We start from the raw sequence: 22,408 nt of genomic DNA, 5'->3' as shown, positions 1-22,408 counted from the left end.
AATGAATAGCATCTTAAAAACAATATTCACAAGCTTAATAGTTAAATTTTCCCTAGCAATAACTCGCCTGCAATTTCAACTATGTTTAACAACGTTCATGTAAAGCCTGTCAGAATTAAACGTACCAAAATAACAACATAAAAGCACTAAATTGTGTGCAGATGCGTATCCAAAACACAAGAATACTGAAAGAATCTTTTGCTTCATTAGCTAAATTTACATACATTCCTACCTTACAAATGATTCAAGGTTACAACATTGGTAATATATTCAGGCTATGCTGGTTAAAACAGATCAATGCTGAGTCTCTAATACCAAGTAAAGCAAGGATATATTAGGAAAGATTCTTCCATAGGCACAAAATGAACACCCCCATCTTTAAACACTCGCAACAAAGGTGAGTCCCACTAACTTTATTCAAGATACACTCCCATGCGAGTGTGTCCAAATATGACGCGATGGACTTGTACCTATAAAAGAATTTTCCCGAAGCGAAGGAAGGGCTAATCCCGAATAAACAGTACTGTATCTCATACGAATTTCCATTTGAGTGCATGGCCTTCTCAATCTCCAAAAGAGCATTTTATTTATTTTCAGTTACTCTCTTTTTTCTTCTTTTGAATGAGGTAGGTTGCACCATGAAAATCCTGCAAAACTAGAGGAAATCTCAGTATTAGAACAACTGGGGTGCAAAAGACCATGCTCAAAAATCAAAATACGTGCAAGATTCTAAACTACAAAACATACCATTACCAGCAAAATATTTCCCCCTTATCTTAATTTTGATTTTAGAAAACATTTGTTTTGGGGTTGAGTTTGGGGGGAGACTGAAAACAGAGGGAATGACTTCGAGTGGAATGACCAAAGCTATGTAAACAATGTTTGAAAGTAGTTTTACAGTAAGTAGTAGCATGGTCAAGGAATGAAATGACTACAAGAACAACAACAAAGCCATATCCCACTAGGTAGGGGAAGGAATGAAATGACTAGAGTTAAGTAAAACATGTTGACACAACCAAACAAGAGTCGGGCATGATTTAGTCCAAACATTGAGCCATGCCCTTCCACCCTTCATTAAAACACACTAAATTTATTCAAAAATACATGTGATTCTATGAAAATTAGAAATCTTATTGAATCTTTTAGTCCATTAATTTAGAATTCAAATTTTAATAGTTTACAAATATTAATCATCAATATATCATGCAACATTCTGACCTATAAAAACATATCATTGCCAACAAAAATTTTCATTTCACATTGATATATCAGTTGCTAATATGTTCCCTAGACACAACAAACTAAAATAACAAATAAAAATCAGTCAAGTATTTTCCCAGTAGCAGAGATTGGCCATCAGGCTTAAAAAAAACTTCTGTAAATATGCTGCATCAAAATATATACTGCCCGTTTTTGGGAACCTTGTTTGGGTATAAACACATGTCAAACAGAGGAGACACCTGCATGCAAATGTAGCTATTTAAACCTTTTAGTTTCTTCTAGTACTGCATGCACTCACGCTACCAGTACATACCACCTCATGCAAAGGGAACACTAGCACTCAGCATTATATCATCAAATTGTCATACAGTTGAGTATAAAATACCAACCCAATAATGCCCCTGTTCTCATGTCTATTGTTTAAATTAAAAGAAGAACAAAAAAACAAAATAAAAAAATATATATCATGAAAAGTTAAACATGTGCAATGTACAGTAAAACCATGTCCATTGACACACATGCTAATATTGGTGGCACATCTTTCAGCAGTTCTTAACCACAAAATTACTATGGGATGTTTAGATGAATTTCTTACTCCTGATGCAAATCTGCTAGAAATGGTCTTCCCGAGAACTTATCAAACCGCATTCGTATGGTTGATTGACGATCACAACACAACAACAAGCCAACTGATAATCTGATAATTCGATATTAGTAGTAGACAGGGAGGCTATTTACACACTTTCAAGCTTTTGATAGTACATGATATTGCACACAAACAATTAGCAAAAACACGCATTTCAGCAGACTGATATCAGTATGCATCATGGTTCCAAGATAAAGAACTGCTCACCACAGCAACTTGTTTGGCTAAGGTACTGGTTCATCCTTCCTCATCTTCATGAGCCACAGTATCTGAGATTGTCAGAACTTTCACTTTCACCATTCCCTCCATCCCTTCTGGTTTATTTAACTCCACATCAGTATCTCCACCATCTGCTTGATTGTTCTCTGAAGGCAGAAAGACAAACAAAAATTGTGTGACTTCATCAATCATAATATTTCCACACTTATAGATTAAGATTCATTTGTAGCATCATATCTATAATATGTATTGAATACAGTGAGCCTAATATTCAGATCAATTACTTTTGGCCGAGACTTGCATATAGAAAAATATCTCTGCCAAATGCTGGAGGTTCATTAACCAGTCAGCAACTTCCCTTAGGGTACAAGGCCAATTCATCCCCATTACAAGAACCAACAGCAGGCACTATCATGTTTTTATTGTTTTACTAGGTAGTATTAGTTACAGGAATCAACTAACATAAAACATGAGCAGAAGATTTACAAAGTGGTCAAACAGGCCAACATCCCTTAGGAATACACAATTTTATGAAGGGTGCATGCTTAATTGGCCAAGAATGAATTTTGGCAATTAACATTGTAATCTTTACAAGAAAATGCAGGAACATGGCCATCATGGTCATTCATACTGGAAAAAGTGTCATAGTAATGTTGAATAAAAAGACCCAACCGCATATCATCCCAAAACAACTCCAGCTTCATATGAGGTTTGTTGAAATTCATTGTGATGTTCATACCGGTTAGTGCAACAATTTACAAATTATGAGGATAACAAGTGTACCCTTTTTTCCCCTTCCTGAAGGAATAAAAATACCAAGTGTAATCTTTACCAAGAGATGTCAATGCATGTTTTTAAGAAATAAAAATGGAGGAGAGTCGGGTTAGATTTCATCATACCATAGCAAAAACGAATGTTATTTTCCGTTAAATTAATCAAACTAAACCAAACCCATATCCTAGAATCATATTCATCCCTACATAAACTTCTCCAGCTTTCGGGGAAAAGGGTTCCAGTGCATTCATAATTACCATGATCTCAACCAAGGAATCAACCTAAGATGAGGGCTACAAACCAGCCCACATTTCTAGAAACGCTACGAATTTAATGCGGAAACCACAAAGAAGTTCTCATTTTTTCGTATCATCCATCAGAAAATACCAAAACAAAATGAACCCGAAAGATGTACCTAACAACGATGAAATTGAAAACACGAAAGTTTTTTTAAAATTTCTCAATAAACGAAGAATTCAAATAAAAAAAGAAAAATTGAAAAGGGCGAATGGGGGAAAAGGGTTTGTTACCATCGGTGAAGAAGGTGGAGGAGGGCCAAGCGTGGTGGGTGGCGAGGGAGAGAGACTCCTCTGCGGAGAGTTCCTCGGTGGTTAACTTATGCACCAAATCGACGACATTTGAGGGAGCTGGACGCGGTGGGACCCAGAAAGAGGAGCCGGGAACGAAAGGGAGCCAATCGGGTGTGGCCTTCCTGACGAGGATTCGGTGGATTAGGTCGTCGAACATCCTCATGGTAACGTCGTAGTCAGCAGCGGCATTGGAGGAGGAGGAGGTGGAGGGAAGGTCGAGCTCCATGAGGGTGCCGTTGTTGTTGGCTGAGTGGGAGGATCGGTGGCGGAGGGAGAGAGTGAAGAGGGGTTTGGGAGGGTGCGGGTGGTGGCGGTGGAGGAAGGTTATGGTCTTGGAGATAAAGAAGCGAGCCATGGGAATGGAATGGAATGGAGAGAGAGAGAGAGAGTGAGAGAGGTTACTTATAATTTATAAATACGACATGGCGTGGGGAAGAAGAGAAGAGAATAGAAAAGAAAGGCGGTGGAGGGTGTGGAGAGGATACAGGGGGCGGCACGTGGATCGCTCTACTGTAGGTCAGGACGCTCTTTTTTTTTAAAAAAAATATAACCTCAAATTCTAGTTGTTAGATAATTAAGGACTGTATTTAATATTTATCACAAATTTTAAATTTTAAATTTTAAAATTAATATTAATTAATTAAAAAATTAATTTTTATATTTATACATATAAAGAATTTTTGAATTAATAAAAAATACTATAAATATTATATTTTTATAAATTTTAATATTTTGATACATAAAAAAATAACTGAACATAGTTTTTGTAGAAATAAGTATTTAAATATTTTATTTAAAAAATACAGTAATTTATAATGCATTTACTAATTTTTATTTTACTTACGCATTTTGTTTATCTTATAAATAAATTAATATTACTTATATCTCGTTTATATAAACATGATATAAGTAATATTAATTTGTTTACATTATAAATAAAATATATAAATAAAATAAAAATAGATAAATATATTATAAATTATCTATATCTATAAATAAAATATTTAAATTATTTATTTAAAAAACTTTTATTTTAATAATAAAAAAATTCATATATAATTATTAAATAATTTTAATATATTTAGATAAATTATTATTTAAAATTTTTAATTATCATTTTAACAAAATATATGAGTTTTTATCAATAATTATTCTTCTTCTAATATATAAATAAAACAGAAAAAAAACAAGAGATTTTTTTACTTTTAGATAGATTTAGAAGATAAAAATAATCTAATTTATTGTAATTTAAAGTATACTTTTTTCTTTTATTTTTTAATTCGATCCAATTTGATGCACGATTACATCTTTGTTAAATTAATTTAAATTTAATTTTTAATGTAATCAAAATTACAGTTTGGATCAGATGGTTTAAATTATATTATATGAAATTCAAATTTTAAAATTTTATAATTTAAATTAAAATTTAATTTTGTGCATAATATAAAGAGAAATTTTTAGAGGTAAATAATTTTTAATATTTTTTGTTATTATTAGACTAGCATAAACACTAAATTATCTTTAACAAATAAATTTTATTAATTTATGTATAAAAATTCTAAAAAAATATGGATATAAATTATATTGATTTATCTATACAAGATTCTAATAAATATAAGTGTAAACTATATGTATATTTTGTGTGTAAATTTTTATAAATATAGATGTAAATTATTGCAAGTTAAATATTATTAGCTAAAAATAATAATATTTGTTAGTCATATAGCGATTCATTTTTTTACATATAAAAATAATTATGGTATAACTCAATGAAATAGAAGTATATAAAATATTTATACTACTATGATGTCACTGAAAATCACAGGTTGCGTTTTGCGTTTTTACTTTTTTGTCTTTTTTTTGTTTCTATAACACACAAAACGTAGGTTACGTTTTTCATTTTTAACCTATTTTTTTTTTGTTTTTTTTTAATGTAAACAAAACACATCTTAAATTTTTTTTCGAAAAATCAAAATGCAGGTTGCGTTTTAAATGTGTGAAAAAAAATTTATTGAAAGCTAAAAAACGCAAATTGAGTTTTGTATAGAAAAAAATATTTTAATCGAAAGTCTTGTCGATATATACCAAAGTCAATTTATCCATGATTCATACCTCACTTCCACTCTCATTCTTCTTTCTTTCATATCTTTCATACTTGTGAGTTTTTTTTATAATCATTAGTATTCAAAAAGTTGGGTTAGGTGAAGTTGAGGTTATGGAAGATATTAAAAATTTGCGAGTGTATTATTACGGTAAGATTATACCAAACACAAACGAAAGAGTGACTTTTCATTGTGAATGTCCATTTTTCTTTGTTATTCCATGCACCATGAGTTTTCTAGAATTGCAAACTGGTATTTGTGAGAACATACAAAGTCATATTTAAAAGAGGGTGCGCAACATTTTATACAAAAATCCTGTACAATTATTTGGTGGACTTAGGGATAGCAAAGCGGATCGGCCCGCTCCAACCCGCCCCGCCCCGCCTAGACCCGTACCATAAACAGGACGGGCTGGCCCGCCCCGCCAACTAAAGTGAGTTCAAAATGCTAACTCGCCCCGCTTTATGGCGGATTGGCGGGTTGACGGGGTAGTCCGCTTGACTCTTTTTTTTTTCTTTTTTTGAAAAATAAAATTTATTAAAATTAATAAAAATTAATAATTAAAAAATTAAATACAAATAAAAAATAGTCAAATTATAAGATAAATTTTTTACTATCTTCTTTTTAATTTTTAATTTCAACAAAATTATTTAAAATAATATTTATCAATAGAACTATCTTTGTTTTAAAAAATAAGTCACATAATTTAAGCATATATACAAAATTGTAAAATAAAATAAATAAAGTAAATAATTAAAAGAAGAATAAAAATAAAAAATAAAAAATATTTTTAAAAATTATATAATTATTAATTTGTAGTAGTAATCACTCTTTTATTTAATAAAAAAAATAAAAATACTTGGCCCAGCGGGCCGTCCCGCCCTGCCCCGCCAAAACTCGCAAATTTGGCATTTTTTTTTAATTTGGTGGGTTCCAAAATCTATCTTGACCCGCCTTTTTAAACATATTTGGCGGGCGTGGCCCGACGGGTTTGACCCGTTTTGCCACCCCTAGGTGGGCTGATACAATTTTAAATAATGTCCATCTCTGACGATGCATATATGCAATAGATGTTCTATATTTATTAACGAACCCGATTTCACGTGCCGATCGATGATAGAGTTGTACGTTGGGTTTAAATAGCATACAGGGTTGGACATGGTTAACAAGGATGTGAATGTTAATAAACTCGGGGATATAGATTGGGAAGAAGATAACAACAACAATGAAGAAGAGTTTGAAGCCAATTACGAAGTCGATGACAAAAATAATGATGGAGACAATGTAGCCATGCAGGTAATCCGGCAGTGCAAAATGAAGCAGATACACTTGTAAACTAGCACCCCTTCGGTGTTCCATCTTTTATGCAAACTCTGGATCTCACAGCCATGTATGCCACAAAATTTTCTGAATATGCCTATATAGATATGTTATGTTTATTAATTACAGTTACCACTACCATTTCTTTTATTTGTCTTGACCGACTAACGGTGGTTCACATATTGTAGGTGAAGGCAATGTTGTGGTGGAAGATGGTGAATTTAGTATTGGAATAGAATTTGGTTCTAGAGAGTCAGTGATCTCTGCAATCAAAAGTTACACTATCTCTAGAGAAGTTGATTACACTATGTATGAGTCTGAGCCGCAAACATTCTATGCAAAATGCAAAGAGTATGGTGCAAGGTGCGATTAGCTTATTCGAGCTAGTTTCATTCGAAAGAAAAGCTGTTGGCAGATCAGGAGATACAATAGCAAATACACGTACACCATGGGGACGATTTCACAAGATCATGCCAAGTTTGACTCATGCACTATTGCAGATGCTATTAGGCCGTTGGTTGAAACAGACCCGTCGATAAAGGTGAAGTCTATTATTGCAAAAGTTCAATTCAGGTTCAACTATACTGTAAGTTACCGCAAGATTTGGTTGGAAAAGCAGAAATTTGTCACAAGAGTTTTTGGTGATTGAAAAGTTTCTTACGAGACTTTATCAATATGGTTGAAAGCAAGGACTGCAAAGATGTCAAGGTCTCGTGTTCAAATAAAAACTCTCCCTGTTTATCGTGAGAATGAGGAGGCGAATGGTGTAAGATTTCTCCATCGCGTGTTTCGGAGCTTCTATCCGTGTATTACAGCATTTAGACACTGCAAGCCATTTGTGTAGGTTAATGGCACACTTATACGAAAAATATAAAAGTGCACTTTTGGTTGCGGTGGCACAAGATAAGAACAAAAATATTGTGCAGATTGCTTTTGCCATCGTGGAGGGTGAGACGGCAGATGCGTGGAAGAAGTTTTTTCTTACTAATTTGCGCAGATATGTTGTTATTCGAGATGGCGTGGGCATTATTTCTAACCGCCATAACTCCATCGATGCAGTAATAGTTCATAGTAACAGTGCATGGTCACCACCAAGGGCATGGCACATGTTCTGCATTAGGCACATTGAGTCCAACTTCTTAAGGAGGTTCAAGGCTCCATACTTGCATAAACTCGTGGTTAACACATGGCGATTACCTAGAGTTAATCCCATTTCGTCATCTCCAACATCGAGAGAAAGTCAAATAGACATATCATTCTTAATTCATAGGTCTTACTCATCAATGGAAACAAGAACAACTAACAACCCTATATCACCAATCAATATTGGACATCAACAACTCCCGTCTCACTAACTACGACATGACAATTACAAGAACAAACCCTATTAGTTAACCTCTAAATTGTAAGATAATTCAACCGAGTTTAATCAATCTCAATTCATAGGTCTTACTCGTTAACAGAAATGGGATTAATTAAAATCTCTAAATTATCAATCAATTAGAACATTAGTGACTCAAGGTCACCTCAAATACTCAATTTCAAGTCAATAGTGTAAAATTCTATCCTAAAACTAAGAGAAGCATTTTCACAAACACTTGGAAGGCATAAAAATAAAACATGATAAAATTGTAAGAATAATAAAATCTACAACTACCAAATATAAGAAAGTAATAGCAACAATTAAAATGAGCAAGAATAAACATGAAAATATAAATTGCATTAAAGGAAATCAAAATTCAACAACAGTTTATAAAACAAAATGTGGCAAAAATGAAAAATTAACAAGAGAAACTAAGAGAATTAAACTATAAAGGCATGAAAATATAAAGAAAACTACACTAGAACAATATCAAAATTTGAAATTAAAGAAAAAACTAAGCTAAGAATCCTAACTTCTAGAGAGAAGATGGAGCTTCTCTCTCTAGAAAACTACCATAAAACATGTTCCTAAGCTACCCTAATTGCTCTCCCTTGATCCTCCTTGAGAATTGCATCAAATACTTTAGAAATGAGTTAAATTGGACCCAAGAAAGCCCTGAAATCGCGACCCATATGTTTACTTAAGTAAATCAAATGCTAACAGTCATGCGTAAGCATGAGGGATACGTACACGCAAATTGACGATCTTCCAAAAGATGCGTACGTATAAGGCATGCGTACGCATGACCATGAGGAACTCCAAACTTCATTTCTTTATGAATTCTCCACTTTTGAACGCTTTTTCTTTACTTCTTCAAGCCATCTTTGTCTTCTATGCCTGAAGTCACTCACCAAACACATCAAGACATCAAATGAAATTAAAGCGAATTAAATTTAGCAATTTAAGAGCCTAAAAAACATGTTTTTAATTATTAAGCACAATTAGGAGGTAATCATAAAACTATGCTATTTCAGTGAATAAATGCAAAATAAGTTGATAAAATCCATTCAATTCAACCAAAATTGACCATAAAATTGTGGTTTATCAAACTTTTCACACTTAAACAATAGCATGTCTGGTGCACAAATTTGTAATCCGCACAACTAACCAGCAAGTGCACTGGGTCGTCCAAGTAATACCTTACGTGAGTAAAGGTCGATCCCATAGAGATTATTGGTTTGAAGCAATCAATGTTTATTTTATTAATCTTAGTCAGGAGGCCAATAAGGTTATTTGGATTTAATTGTAAGAGGTCAAAGTATTTAAAATTATTAGAAAAATAAGAGAGAATCAAATCGTTACTTAGTGTGCAATAATGAGAAATATGTTGGAGTTTTGGAGATGCGTTGTCCTTTGAATTTCTACTTTTCCTTGAAGTCCTCTTCCCACACGCAGGGTTCCTTCCATGGCAAGCTCTATGTAGGGTGTCACCGTTGTCAATGGCTACCTCCCATCCTCTCAGTGAAAACGTTCCTATGCTCTGTCACAGCACGGCTAATCATCTGTCGGTTCTCAATCAGGTTGGAGTAGAATCCATTGATTCTTTTGCGTCTGTCACTAACGCCCAGCCTTCAGGAGTTTGAAGCTCGTCACAGTCATTCAATCACAGAATCCTACTCGGAATACCACAGACAAGGTTTAGACTTTCCGGATTCTCATGAATGCCGCCATCAATCCAGCTTATACCACGAAGATTCTGATTAAGAAATCTAAGAGATATTCATTTAATCTGATGTAGAACGGAGGTGGTTGTCAGGCACACGTTCATGTATTGAGGAAGGTGATGAGTGTCACGGATCATCACCTTCTCCATAATTAAGCGCGAATGAACATCTTAGATAAGAACAAGCGTGTTTGAATGGAAAACAAAGGAATTGTATTAAATCATCGAGACGCCGCAGAGCTCCTCACCCCCAACAATGGAGTTTAGAGACTCATGCCGTCAAAAAGTATGTAATTCAGATCTGAAAATGTCATGAGGTGCAAGATAAGTCTCTAAAAGTTGTTTAAATAATAAACTAGTAACATAGGTTTACAGAAAATGAGTAAACTAAGATAATTGGTGCAGAAATCCACTTCTGGGGCCCACTTGGCGTGTGCTGGGGCTGAGACTAAAGTTATCCACGAGTTGAGGTCTTTCTTGGAGTTGAACTCCAAGTTATAACGTGTTTTGGGCGTTCAACTCCGGATCATGACGTTTTTCTGGCGTTTAACTCTAGACAGCAGCCTGTACTTGCCGTTCAACGCCAAGTTACGTCGTCAATTCCCGAATAAAGTATGGACTATTATATATTGCTGGAAAGCCCTGGATGTCTACTTTCCAACAACGTTCAGAGCGCGCCAATTGGACTCCTGTAGCTCCAGAAAATCCATTTCGAGTGCAGGGAGGTCAGGATCCAACAGCATCAGCAGTCCTTTTTCAGCCTAACTCAGATTTTTGCTCAGCTCCCTCAATTTCAGCCAGAAAATACCTGAAATCACAGAAAAACACACAAACTCATAGTAAAGTCCAGAAATATGATTTTTGCCTAAAAACTAATATTATTCTACTAAAAACTAATTAAAACATGCTAAAATCTACATGAAATTACCCCCAAAAAACTTAAACTGTTGCTTGTCCTCAAGCAACTAGATAAATAAAATAGGTTTTAACAGAAATTAAGAAGTAATAATATTTTAGAGTTTTAAATGAAGCTCAGATTCTTATTAGATGAGCGGGGCTTGTAGCTTTTTATTTCTGAACAGTTTTTGCATCTCCCTTTAACCTTTGAATTTCAGAATGATTGGCATCCATAGGAATTCAGAATTCAGATAGTATTATTGATTCTCCTAGTGTAGTATGTTGATTCTTGAACACAGTTATTTTATGAGTCTTGGCCGTGGCCCTAAGCACCTTGTTTTCCAGTATTACCACCAGATACATAAATGCCACAGACACATGACTAGGTGAACCTTTTCAAATTGTGACTCAACTTTGCTAGAGTCCCCAGTCAGAGGTGTCCAAAGCTCTTGAGCACACTCTTTTGGTCTTGGATCACGTCTTTAAGCACTCAGTCTCAAGTTTGTGACTTGAACCTGCATGCCACAAGCACATGGTTAGGGACAGCTTGGTTTAGCCGCTTAGGCCTGGAACTATTTCCTTGGGCCCTCCTATCCACTGATGCTCAAAGCCTTGGATCCTTTTTACCCTTGCCTTTTGGTTTTAAGGGCTATTGGCTTTTTCTACTGCTCCTTCTCTCTTTTTTTTTTTTTGAATGGACTGCTTTTTCTTGCTTCAAGAATCAATTTCATGATTTTTCAGGTCATCAATAATATTTTTCGTGTTCCTCATTCTTTCAGGAGCCAATATTCATCAAATTCAAAGTACAAGTTATGCACTGTTCAAGCATTCATTCAGAGAACAAAGAGTATTGCCACCACACATAATTAATTATAATTTTTATTATTAAGAACTCGAAAAATACAGATTACTTCTTTATTCTAAAAAAATCCACTACTTTATTCATGCCTGATGATGATGAGAAAAATAAATTATAGCTTAATTTGGAAATAAAATCAAAATAGATATACTAATTACTACTACTACTACTATCACTATATATCTCCTAAGGTAAATTTCCATAATAACACTATCACAGAGTTAAAGTAGAAAAAATTTTGGAACTCAGCAACCTGTTGTTTTTGAGGAGTAGATGTTCCTCTAATCTGTGGGGTGTTGTTCAAGGATTAATTTTTGGCGCTTCAGCTCCCTTAGATCACGCCCTTGCTCTTCCTGTTCCTTAAGCAGTTTGCAAAGCATGCTACTTTGATTATTCTGTTCTTCCTTTATTTGGTCCATAGCTTCTTGCAATTTGGAAATAGAAGCCTCAAGATGTTCCCAATATTCGAATTGAGGCAGTTCTGGGAGGGCTTCCTGTGCTCTCCTCTTGGCTGAATCATCTTGTTGCTGTTGTCTGACCATTGATATTCCAGTGATTGGCCTTTCAACTGGGATATACTCTGTTATTCCCATCTTCACTCCAGCATCTTTGCAGAGCATAGAAATTAGGCTGGGATAGGCCAATCTGGCGTCCTTGGAGTTCCTGTTTGCTATTTTGTATAGCTCACATGAGATCAGTTGGTGGACTTCTACTTCTTTTCCCAACATGATGCAGTGAATCATTACTGCTCTTTTAATAGTAACTTCAGAGCGGTTGCTGGTGGGCAATATGGAACGCCCTATGAAATCTAGCCAACCTCTGGCTGCTGGTTTTAGATCTTCTCTTTTGAGTTGAACTGGGATGCCAGTCGTGCTGGTGGTCCACTTGGCTTCAGGGATGCATATATCCTCCAGAATCTTGTCCAGACCTTTATTTACCCTCATCATTCTCCTATTAAAGGAGTCTGGGTCATCTTTCAGTTGGGGAAGCTTAAATATCTCCCTGATCTTGTCAGGATTGGTATGAACAATCTTTCCTCTGACTAAAGTCCGATGGTCAAAGAGAGCAGCTCCAATTATTCTTTGCCTGTCTGTCTGCCATAAATTAGCATAGAACTCCTGAACCATGTTCCTTCCCACTTTCGTTTCAGGATTGGCCAGAATTTCCCAATTCCTGTTTCGAATTTGCTCTTGGATCTCCGGATATTCATCTTCTTTCAGATCAAATCTGACTTCCGGGATCACTGATCTGTGACTCATTATCTTGTAGTAATGGTCTGAATGTTCTTTAGTTAAGAACTTCCCTTGATTCCAAAGTGGCTTTGGAGTGTTCTCTTTCTTACCTCTTGGGTTGGGTTGTTTTCCTTTAGGAGCCATGATTTTTAGTGGGTATGTTTTTGTGATCACGAATAAACACACCAAACTTAGAGCTTTGCTTGTCCTCAAGCAAAAGAGGAGAAAGAAGAGGGATAGGAGGAGAGCAAGTGTTTGATGGTGATGAAGAGAGGGGCGCCGAATTCAATATATAGGGAGGGGTGGGTAATTTTCGAAATTAGGAAAAAGATAAGATATAAGATATGATTTGTAAAAGATAGGTATGATAAGAAAAAGATATAGTTTAAAAAGGGAAAGATTTAACTAATAATTAAAAGATAGATCTGAATTTTTAATTTTGAAAAAGATTTTAAAAAGATAATTGAGTTTTGAAAACAAACTTAAAAGAGTTGGATTGGATTGAAAAACAATTTGTCTTTATGGATTAAGATATATTTAAATTTTTGAAACATGGATTTTTAGAAATCAGGATTTTTAGAAAACTAATTTGAAATGAGGGATGACAAATTGAAATATGGTTATATAAGAAATCATGAATTGAAACATAAAAATTTAGAAAAATTAAGATTAAAAACGAATTTTTACCTCCTCCCACCATCCTGGCGTTAAACGCCCAAACGATGCATGTTTTGGGCGTTTAACGCCCAAATGCTGCTTCTCCTGGGCGTTCAACGCCCAGCTGATGCTTCTTTCTGGCATTGAACGCCAGGAGGTCCTTTGTCACTGGGCGTTTTTCTGAACGCCCAGGATGCTAACAATCTGGCGTTGAACGCCTGTAAGGTGCTTCTTTCTGGCGTTCAACGCCCAGAAGATGCTCCTTTCTGGCGTTCAACGCCCAGATGGCTACCCTTACTGGCGTTGAACGCCCAGTAGGTGCTTCTTTTGGGCGTTTAACGCCCAAAATGTTTCTTACTGGCTTTTTGATGCCAGTAAGCTTTCCAAATTTCCCTGTAACCCTGTGACTTCAATCAATTGTTATTTCACCTTTTGAAGATACTTTGGCATCTACCTGTAAGACTTGATCAATTAGAAAAAAGGAGAAATAAAATTAAATTTTGTGATTTGGCTGGGTTGCCTCCCAGCAAGCGCTTCTTTAATGTCATTAGCTGGACTATTACTGAGCTTTAATTAAGTCTCAGTTTTGAGCATTCTTGCTCAAAATTACCTTCAAGATAATGCTTAACTCTTTGTCCATTAACAATGAACTTTTTGTTAGATTCATTATCCTGAAGCTCTACGTATCCATATGGTGATACACTTGTAATTACATATGGGCCTCTCCACCGGGATTTTAATTTCCCAGGGAATAATTTGAGCCTAGAATTAAATAGCAGAACTTTCTGCCCTGGCTCAAAGACTCTGGATGACAATTTCTTATCATGCCATCTTTTTGCTTTCTCCTTGTAAATTTTTGCATTCTCGAAAGCATTGAGTCTAAATTCCTCTAGCTCATTTAACTGGAGCAATCGTTTTTCTTCAGCTAACTTGGCATCAAGGTTTAGGAATCTAGTTGCCCAGTAGGCCTTGTGTTCCAGTTCCACTGGCAAGTGACATGCCTTTCCATACACAAGCTGGTATGGAGAGGTCCCTATAGGGGTCTTGAATGCTGTTCTGTATGCCCACAGAGCATCATCCAAGCTTCTTGCCCAATCCCTTCTACGGTTAATTATAGTCCGTTCCAGGATTCTTTTGAGTTCTCTATTTGAGACTTCAGCTTGCCCATTAGTTTGTGGGTGATATGGAGTAGCTATCCTGTGGCTAACTCCATAACGTACTAGAGCAGAGTAAAGCTGTTTATTGCAGAAATGAGTGCCCCCATCACTGATTAATACTCTAGGGAAACCAAATTTGCTGAAGATGTGTTTCTGGAGGAATTTTAACACTGTTTTAGTGTCGTTAGTGGGTGTTGCAATAGCCTCCACCCATTTGGATACATAATCCACTGCCACCAGAATATAAGTGTTTGAGTATGATGGTGGGAAAGGTCCCATGAAGTCAATGCCCCATACATCAAACAACTCAATCTCCAATATCCCTTGTTGAGGCATGGCATAACTGTGAGGTAGGTTGCCTGATCTTTGGCAACTGTCACAATTAAGCACAAACGCTCGGGAATCTTTATAGAGAGTAGGCCAGTAGAAGCCACTTTGGAGGACTCTTGTGGCTGTTCGCTCACTTCCAAAATGTCCTCCATACTGTGATCCATGGCAGTGCCATAAAATCTTTTGCGCTTCTTCCTAAGGCACACATCTACGGATTACTCCGTCTGCACATCTCTTGAAGAGATATGGTTCATCCCAAAGATAGTACTTTGCATCTGTGATTAATTTCTTTGATTGCACCCTACTGTACTCTTTGGGTATGAATCTCACTGCCTTGTAGTTTGCAATGTCTGCAAACCACGGCACTTCCTGGATGGCAAAGAGTTGCTCATCCGGAAAGGTTTCAGAGATCTCAGTAAGAGGGAGGGACGCCCCTTCTACTGGTTCTATTCGGGACAGGTGGTCTGCTACTTGATTCTCTGTCCCTTTTCTGTCTCTTATTTCTATATCAAACTCTTGCAGAAGCAACACCCATCTTATAAGTCTGGGCTTTGAATCCTGCTTTGTGAGTAGATATTTAAGAGCTGCATGATCAGTATACACAATCACTTTTGATCCTACTAAATAGGATCTGAATTTGTCAATGGCATAAACCACTGCAAGTAGCTCTTTTTCTGTGGTTGTGTAATTCTTCTGTGCGTCATTTAAAACACGGCTGGCATAGTAAATGACGTGCAGGAGCTTGTCATGCTTTTGTCCCAATACTGCACCAATGGCGTGGTCACTGGCATCACACATCAATTCAATTGGTAATGTCCAGTCTGGTGCAGAGATGATTGGTGCTGTAACCAATTTAGCTTTCAGAGTCTCAAATGCCTGCAGACACTCTTTATCAAAGATAAATGGCGTGTCAGCAGCTAGCAGGTTGCTCAGAGGTTTGGCAATTTTTGAAAAATCTTTTATAAACCTCCTATAGAATCCTGCATGCCCCAGAAAGCTTCTGATTGCCTTAACATTGGTAGGTGGTGGTAATTTTTCAATTACTTCTACCTTAGCTTGATCCACTTCTATTCCCTTGTTTGAAATTTTGTGCCCAAGGAAAATTCCTTCAGTCACCATAAAGTGACATTTTTCCCAGTTTAAAACCAGGTTAGTCTCTTGGCATCTTTTCAGAACAAGTGCTAAATGGTTAAGGCAGGAGCTGAATGAGTCTCCAAATACTGAAAAGTCATCCATGAAGACTTCTAGGAATTTTTCCACCATATCAGAGAAAATTGAGAGCATGCACCTCTAAAAGGTTGCAGGTGCATTGCACAGGCCAAATGGCATCCTTCTGTATGCAAATACTCCAGATGGACATGTGAATGCCGTTTTCTCTTGATCCTTTGGGTCTACTGCAATTTGATTATAACCTGAATATCCATCCAGGAAGTAGTAGTATTCATGACCTGCTAGTCTTTCTAGCATTTGGTCTATGAATGGTAAAGGAAAATGATCCTTTCTGGTGGCTGTATTGAGTCTTCTATAATCAATACACATACGCCACCCTGTAACTGTTCTTGTAGGAACCAGTTCATTTTTTTCATTATGAACCACTGTCATGCCACCTTTCTTAGGGACAACTTAGACAGGGCTCACCCAGGGGCTGTCAGAAATAGGATAAATGATCCCAGCCTCTAGTAATTTAGTGACCTCCTTTTGCACCACTTCTTTCATGGCTGGATTCAGCCGCCTTTGTGGTTGGACCACTGGTTTGGCGTCATCCTCCAGTAAGATCTTGTGCATGCATCTGGCTGGGCTACTGCCCTTAAGATCACTGATGGACCACCCAAGAGCTGTCTTATGTGTCCTTAGCACTTGAATTAGTGCTTCCTCTTCTTGTGGCTCTAAGGTAGAGCTTATAATTACAGGAAAGGTATCACCTTCTCCCAGAAATGCATATTTCAGGGATGGTGGTAATGGTTTGAGTTCGGGTTTTGGAGGTTTCTCCTCTTCTTGAGGGATTTTCAGAGGTTCTATTATCTTCTCTGATTCCTCCAAATCAGGCTGAACATCTTTAAAGATGTCCTCTAGCTCTGATTCGAGACTCTCAGCCATATTGACCTCTCTTACCAGAGAGTCAATTATATCAACACTCATACAGTCATTTGGAGTGTCTGGATGTTGCATGGCTTTGACAACATTCAACTTGAACTCCTCCTTATTGACTCTCAAAGTTACTTCCCCTTTTTGGACATCAATGAGGGTTCGGCCAGTTGCTAGGAAAGGTCTTCCTAGAATGAGAGTTGCACTCTTGTGCTCCTCCATTTCCAGCACCACAAAGTCAGTAGGAAAGGCGAATGGCCCAACCTTGACAATCATGTCTTCAATCACTCCTGATGGATATTTAATGGAGCCATCAGCAAGTTGAAGACATATCCTGGTTGGTTTGATTTCTTCAGTTAAACCAAGCTTTCTGATAGTAGATGCAGGTATTAGGTTGATACTTGCCCCAAGATCACATAAAGCTTGCTTGGTACAAGTACCCTCTAATGTGCATGGTATCATAAAGCTCCCAGGATCTTTAAGCTTCTCAGGTAAGCTTTTCAGAATGACTGCACTGCATTCTTCAGTGAGGTAAACTTTTTCAGTTTCCCTCCAATCCTTCTTATGACTTAAGATCTCTTTCATGAACTTAGCATAAGATGGTATTTGCTCAAGTGCTTCTGCAAACGGAATCTTTATTTCAAGAGTCCTGAGATAGTCTGCAAAGCGGGCAAATTGCTTATCCTGTTCCGCTTGGCGGAGTTTTTGAGGATAAGGCATTTTGGCTTTGTATTCCTCAACCTTAGTTGCTGCAGGTTTATTACCTACAGGAGTGGGTTGGGAAGCCTTTTTAGAAGGGTTGTCATTAGCACTTGTATGTGACTGGTGGAAGCTGGAGTGGCGTTAGACGCCACCTCCTTGTTTGTTACTGGCGTTTGAATGCCAGAACCATGTTCCTTTTGGGCGTTCAACGCCGGATTCATGCTTGTTTCTGGCGTTGAACGCCAGAAATAAGCATGGTCTGGGCGTTCAGCGCCAACTTTATTCCTCTCTGGGCTCTGACTGTCCTCAGAGGGATTTTGAGTAACCAATTGTTCATTTCTTGGTTTCCTGCTGCTTTGAAGTGAGGTATTTAATGTTTTCCCACTTCTTAATAGAACTGCTTGGCATTCTTCTGCTATTTGTTTTGACAGTTGCTTTTCTGTCTATTTTAATTGCACTTCCATATTCCTGTTAGCCATTCTTGTTTCCTGTAATATTTCCTTGAATTCGGCTAGCTGCTGAGTTAGAAAGTCTAATTGCTGATTAAATTCATTAGCCTGATCCACCGGACTGAGTTCTGCAGTTACTGTTTTAGCTTCTTCTTTCATGGAAGATTCACTGCTTAGGTACAGATGTTGATTTCTGGCAACTGTATCAATAAGCTCTTGAGCTTCTTCAATTGTTTTTCTCATATGTATAGATCCACCAGCTGAGTGGTCTAGAGAAATCTGAGCTTTTTCTGTAAGCCCATAGTAGAAGATGTCTAATTGCACCCACTCTGAAAACATTTCAGAGGGGCATTTTCTTAGCATCTCTCTGTATCTCTCCCAAGCATCATAAAGGGATTCATTATCTCCTTGTTTGAAGCCTTGGATGCTTAGCCTTAGCTGTGTCATCCGTTTTGGAGGGAAATAGTGATTCAGGAATTTTTCTGACAGCTGTTTCCATGTTTTTATGCTGTTCTTAGGCTGGTTATTTAACCACCTCTTAGTTTGATCTTTTACAGCAAATGGAAACAGTAATAATCTGTAGACATCCTGATCTACTTCCTTATCATGTACTGTATTAGCAATTTGCAGAAATTGTGCTAGAAACTCTGTAGGTTCTTCATGTGGAAGACCAGAATACTGGCAGTTTTGCTGCACCATGATAATGAGCTGAGGATTCAGCTCAAAGCTACTAACTCCAATGGAGGGTATACATATACTACTCCTATATGAAACAGTAGTGGGGTTAGCATATGACCCCAGAGTCCTCTTGGACTGTTCATTCCTACTTGCTTCCATGATGGAATACAAGAGATAATTTATATGTTGATTTTATTTATTTTATAAAAGTGGAATAAATAAAAACGAAATATATAAAAAGAATTTTAAAAATATTTTGTGAAAATTTTTCGAAAAATTTTGAAATTGAAATCTGAAATTTATAAAAAAAATAAAAAAAAATTTTCGAAAATGTAGTTTTATAGTTAGAAAATATATATTTTTTTTTTGAATTTTGAATTTTATGATGAAAGAGAAAAACACATAAAAGACACAAGACTTAAAATTTTTAGATCTAATGTTCCTTATTTTCGAAAATTTTGGAGGGAAAACACCAAGGAACACCAAACTTAAAAATTTTGAGATCAAGACACAAAAAAAATTCAAGAACACTTTGAAGATTCACAAGAACACCAAGAACAAAAGAAAGAACACCAAACTTAAAATTTTTAGAAAACCAGGACAAATTTTCGAAAATTAAAGAAAACTTAGCAAGAAAACACCAAACTTAAAGTTTGGCACAAGATTCAATAAAAGAAAAATTAATTTTGAAAAAGATTCCAAAGAGGATACCCAATTATGAAGAACAACTACTAAAGCTCCAGCAAAATGGGCAGCAACTTCAGAGTTAATTTTAAAAATGGATATAAGAAAAAATTTTTGAAAGTTACTGTTTGAAAAAGCACAAGAGAAACAAGAAAAGACACAAAACAAGAAAAACTAAAGATCAATCAAGAAAAATGGACAAGAACAACTTGAAGATCAAGGAAGAACCAAGAACACTAACACGAATATTTTTTTAGAAAAATATCAAATATGCAATTACACCAAACTTAAAATAAGACACTAAACTCACGAGAAATTAACAACTAATTAAGAAAAATAGTATTTTTGAAAAGAAATTTTTTTGAAAAGAGACTATCCTATCAAAATTTAATGACTCTATAACAACAAAAATAAATTATTCCTAATCTAAGAAATAAAATAAGCCTTCAATTGTCCAAACTCAACAATCCCCGGCAACGGCGCCAAAAACTTGGTGCACGAATTTGTAATCCGCACAACTAACCAGCAAGTGCACTGGGTCGTCCAAGTAATACCTTACGTGAGTAAGGGTCGATCCCACGGAGATTATTGGTTTGAAGCAATCAATGTTTATTTTATTAATCTTAGTCAGGAGGCCAATAAGGTTATTTGGATTTAATTGTAAGAGGTCAAAGTATTTAAAATTATTAGAAAAATAAGAGAGAATCAAATCGTTACTTGGTGTGCAATAATGAGAAATATGTTGGAGTTTTGGAGATGAGTTGTCCTTTGAATTTCTACTTTTCCTTGAAGTCCTCTTCCCACACGCAGGGTTCCTTCCATGGCAAGCTCTATGTAGGGTGTCACCGTTGTCAATGGCTACCTCCCATCCTCTCAGTGAAAACGTTCCTATGCTCTGTCACAGCACGGCTAATCATCTGTCGGTTCTCAATCAGGTTGGAGTAGAATCCATTGATTCTTTTGCGTCTGTCACTAACGCCCAGCCTTCAGGAGTTTGAAGCTCGTCACAGTCATTCAATCACAGAATCCTACTCGGAATACCACAGACAAGGTTTAGACTTTCCGGATTCTCATGAATGCCGCCATCAATCCAGCTTATACCACGAAGATTCTGATTAAGAAATCTAAGAGATATTCATTTAATCTGATGTAGAACGGAGGTGGTTGTCAGGCACACATTCATGTATTGAGGAAGGTGATGAGTGTCACGGATCATCACCTTCTCCATAATTAAGCGCGAATGAACATCTTAGATAAGAACAAGCGTGTTTGAATGGAAAACAAAGGAATTGTATTAAATCATCGAGACGCCGCAGAGCTCCTCACCCCCAACAATGGAGTTTAGAGACTCATGCCGTCAAAAAGTATGTAATTCAGATCTGAAAATGTCATGAGGTGCAAGATAAGTCTCTAAAAGTTGTTTAAATAATAAACTAGTAACCTAGGTTTACAGAAAATGAGTAAACTAAGATAATTGGTGCAGAAATCCACTTCTGGGACCCACTTGGCGTGTGCTGGGGCTGAGACTAAAGTTATCCACGAGTTGAGGTCTTTCTTGGAGTTGAACTCCAAGTTATAACGTGTTTTGGGCGTTCAACTCCGGATCATGACGTTTTTCTGGCGTTTAACTCCAGACAGCAGCATGTACTTGGCGTTCAACGCCATGTTACATCATCAATTCCCGAATAAAGTATGAACTATTATATATTGCTGGAAAGCCTTGGATGTCTACTTTCCAACGCCATTGAGAGCGCGCCAATTGGACTCCTGTAGCTCCAGAAAATCCATTTCGAGTGCAGGGAGGTCAGGATCCAACAGCATCAGCAGTCCTTTTTCAGCCTAACTCAGATTTTTGCTCAGCTCCCTCAATTTCAGCCAGAAAATACCTGAAATCACAGAAAAACACACAAACTCATAGTAAAGTCCAGAAATATGATTTTTGCCTAAAAACTAATATTATTCTACTAAAAACTAATTAAAACATGCTAAAATCTACATGAAATTACCCCCAAAAAGCGTATAAAATATCTGCTCATCAATGTCCTCATGCTAAACAACAAGAAAGATTCAAAAAAGGTATCAACATTTATTCAATGCAATCTATCTAAATGCATGCAGTGAACCTGCCTAATACTACTTACCTCTATCTATTTTATTTACTTCTATCTATTTGGTCAAAATAAATCAATTTTTAAGAGAACATATAAACAAAGAGGGCCAAAAGCAATAATGTTCAAGTCAAATCTTCAATTGATTTGAATCATAGAAACGAGTTTACAAACTTGCAAGATAAGAAATAATACTAGGTGAAAATATAGAATTGAGCAATCGAACTCCTTACGGAATGTCTATACGCTCTAGATGCTCAGGTATATAGGGTTGATTCACTCAATTCTCTTCTAATCTTACTTTCTAAGATTTATTTTTCATAAAAAAATTAACAATTATTCAGTGTATGCATACAAGTATCATGATGACTTTTCCAAAAGTTGTAACGAGGCTAGAGTAAAGGTGAAGATGTATATGATCAAATGGACTAGAATTTGAATCTTTTGCTAACTTAAGTTCTCACCTAACATATAACAACCTATACAATTCTAATGCAAAACCTACCTACCCATTATTCACTTTTTTTATTGGGAATAAAGAGTATGACCACAATCCAATCAATTATGTGTCAAATAATTTGTTATTATTATTATATTAAAATGTTAATATAA

At 36.2% G+C, this 22,408-nt stretch overlaps 1 protein-coding gene across 4 annotated transcripts; it reads right to left on the bottom strand.

The window, feature by feature from the left end:
- Positions 1–183: 183 nt before the first annotated feature.
- On the bottom strand, positions 184–4,011 carry LOC112796618 (uncharacterized). Of its 4 annotated transcripts, none has more exons than XR_003199303.3 (4): positions 3,391–4,011; positions 2,075–2,232; positions 1,817–1,918; positions 184–655 (listed from the first exon to the last, which is right to left on the bottom strand). XR_003199303.3 is itself a non-coding variant. In XM_025839164.3 (3 exons), the coding sequence occupies exons 1-2, from the start codon at positions 3,803–3,805 to the stop codon at positions 2,105–2,107; spliced, it is 543 nt and encodes a 180-aa protein (XP_025694949.1). In that variant the 5' UTR covers positions 3,806–4,011; the 3' UTR covers positions 184–655; positions 2,075–2,104. The 4 variants fall into 4 exon arrangements, 2 of the variants coding, with proteins under 2 accessions (XP_025694949.1, XP_025694950.1); XR_003199304.3 differs by having other exon boundaries at positions 184–647; XM_025839164.3 differs by lacking the exon at positions 1,817–1,918.
- Positions 4,012–22,408: the final 18,397 nt, after the last annotated feature.

This window comes from Arachis hypogaea, chromosome 4, assembly GCF_003086295.3.
Source record: "Arachis hypogaea cultivar Tifrunner chromosome 4, arahy.Tifrunner.gnm2.J5K5, whole genome shotgun sequence".
Classification (NCBI taxonomy): Eukaryota; Viridiplantae; Streptophyta; class Magnoliopsida; order Fabales; family Fabaceae; genus Arachis; species Arachis hypogaea.
The sequence above is the reverse complement of the archived record's forward strand: the minus strand, read 5'-3'. Positions and strand labels throughout refer to the sequence as shown.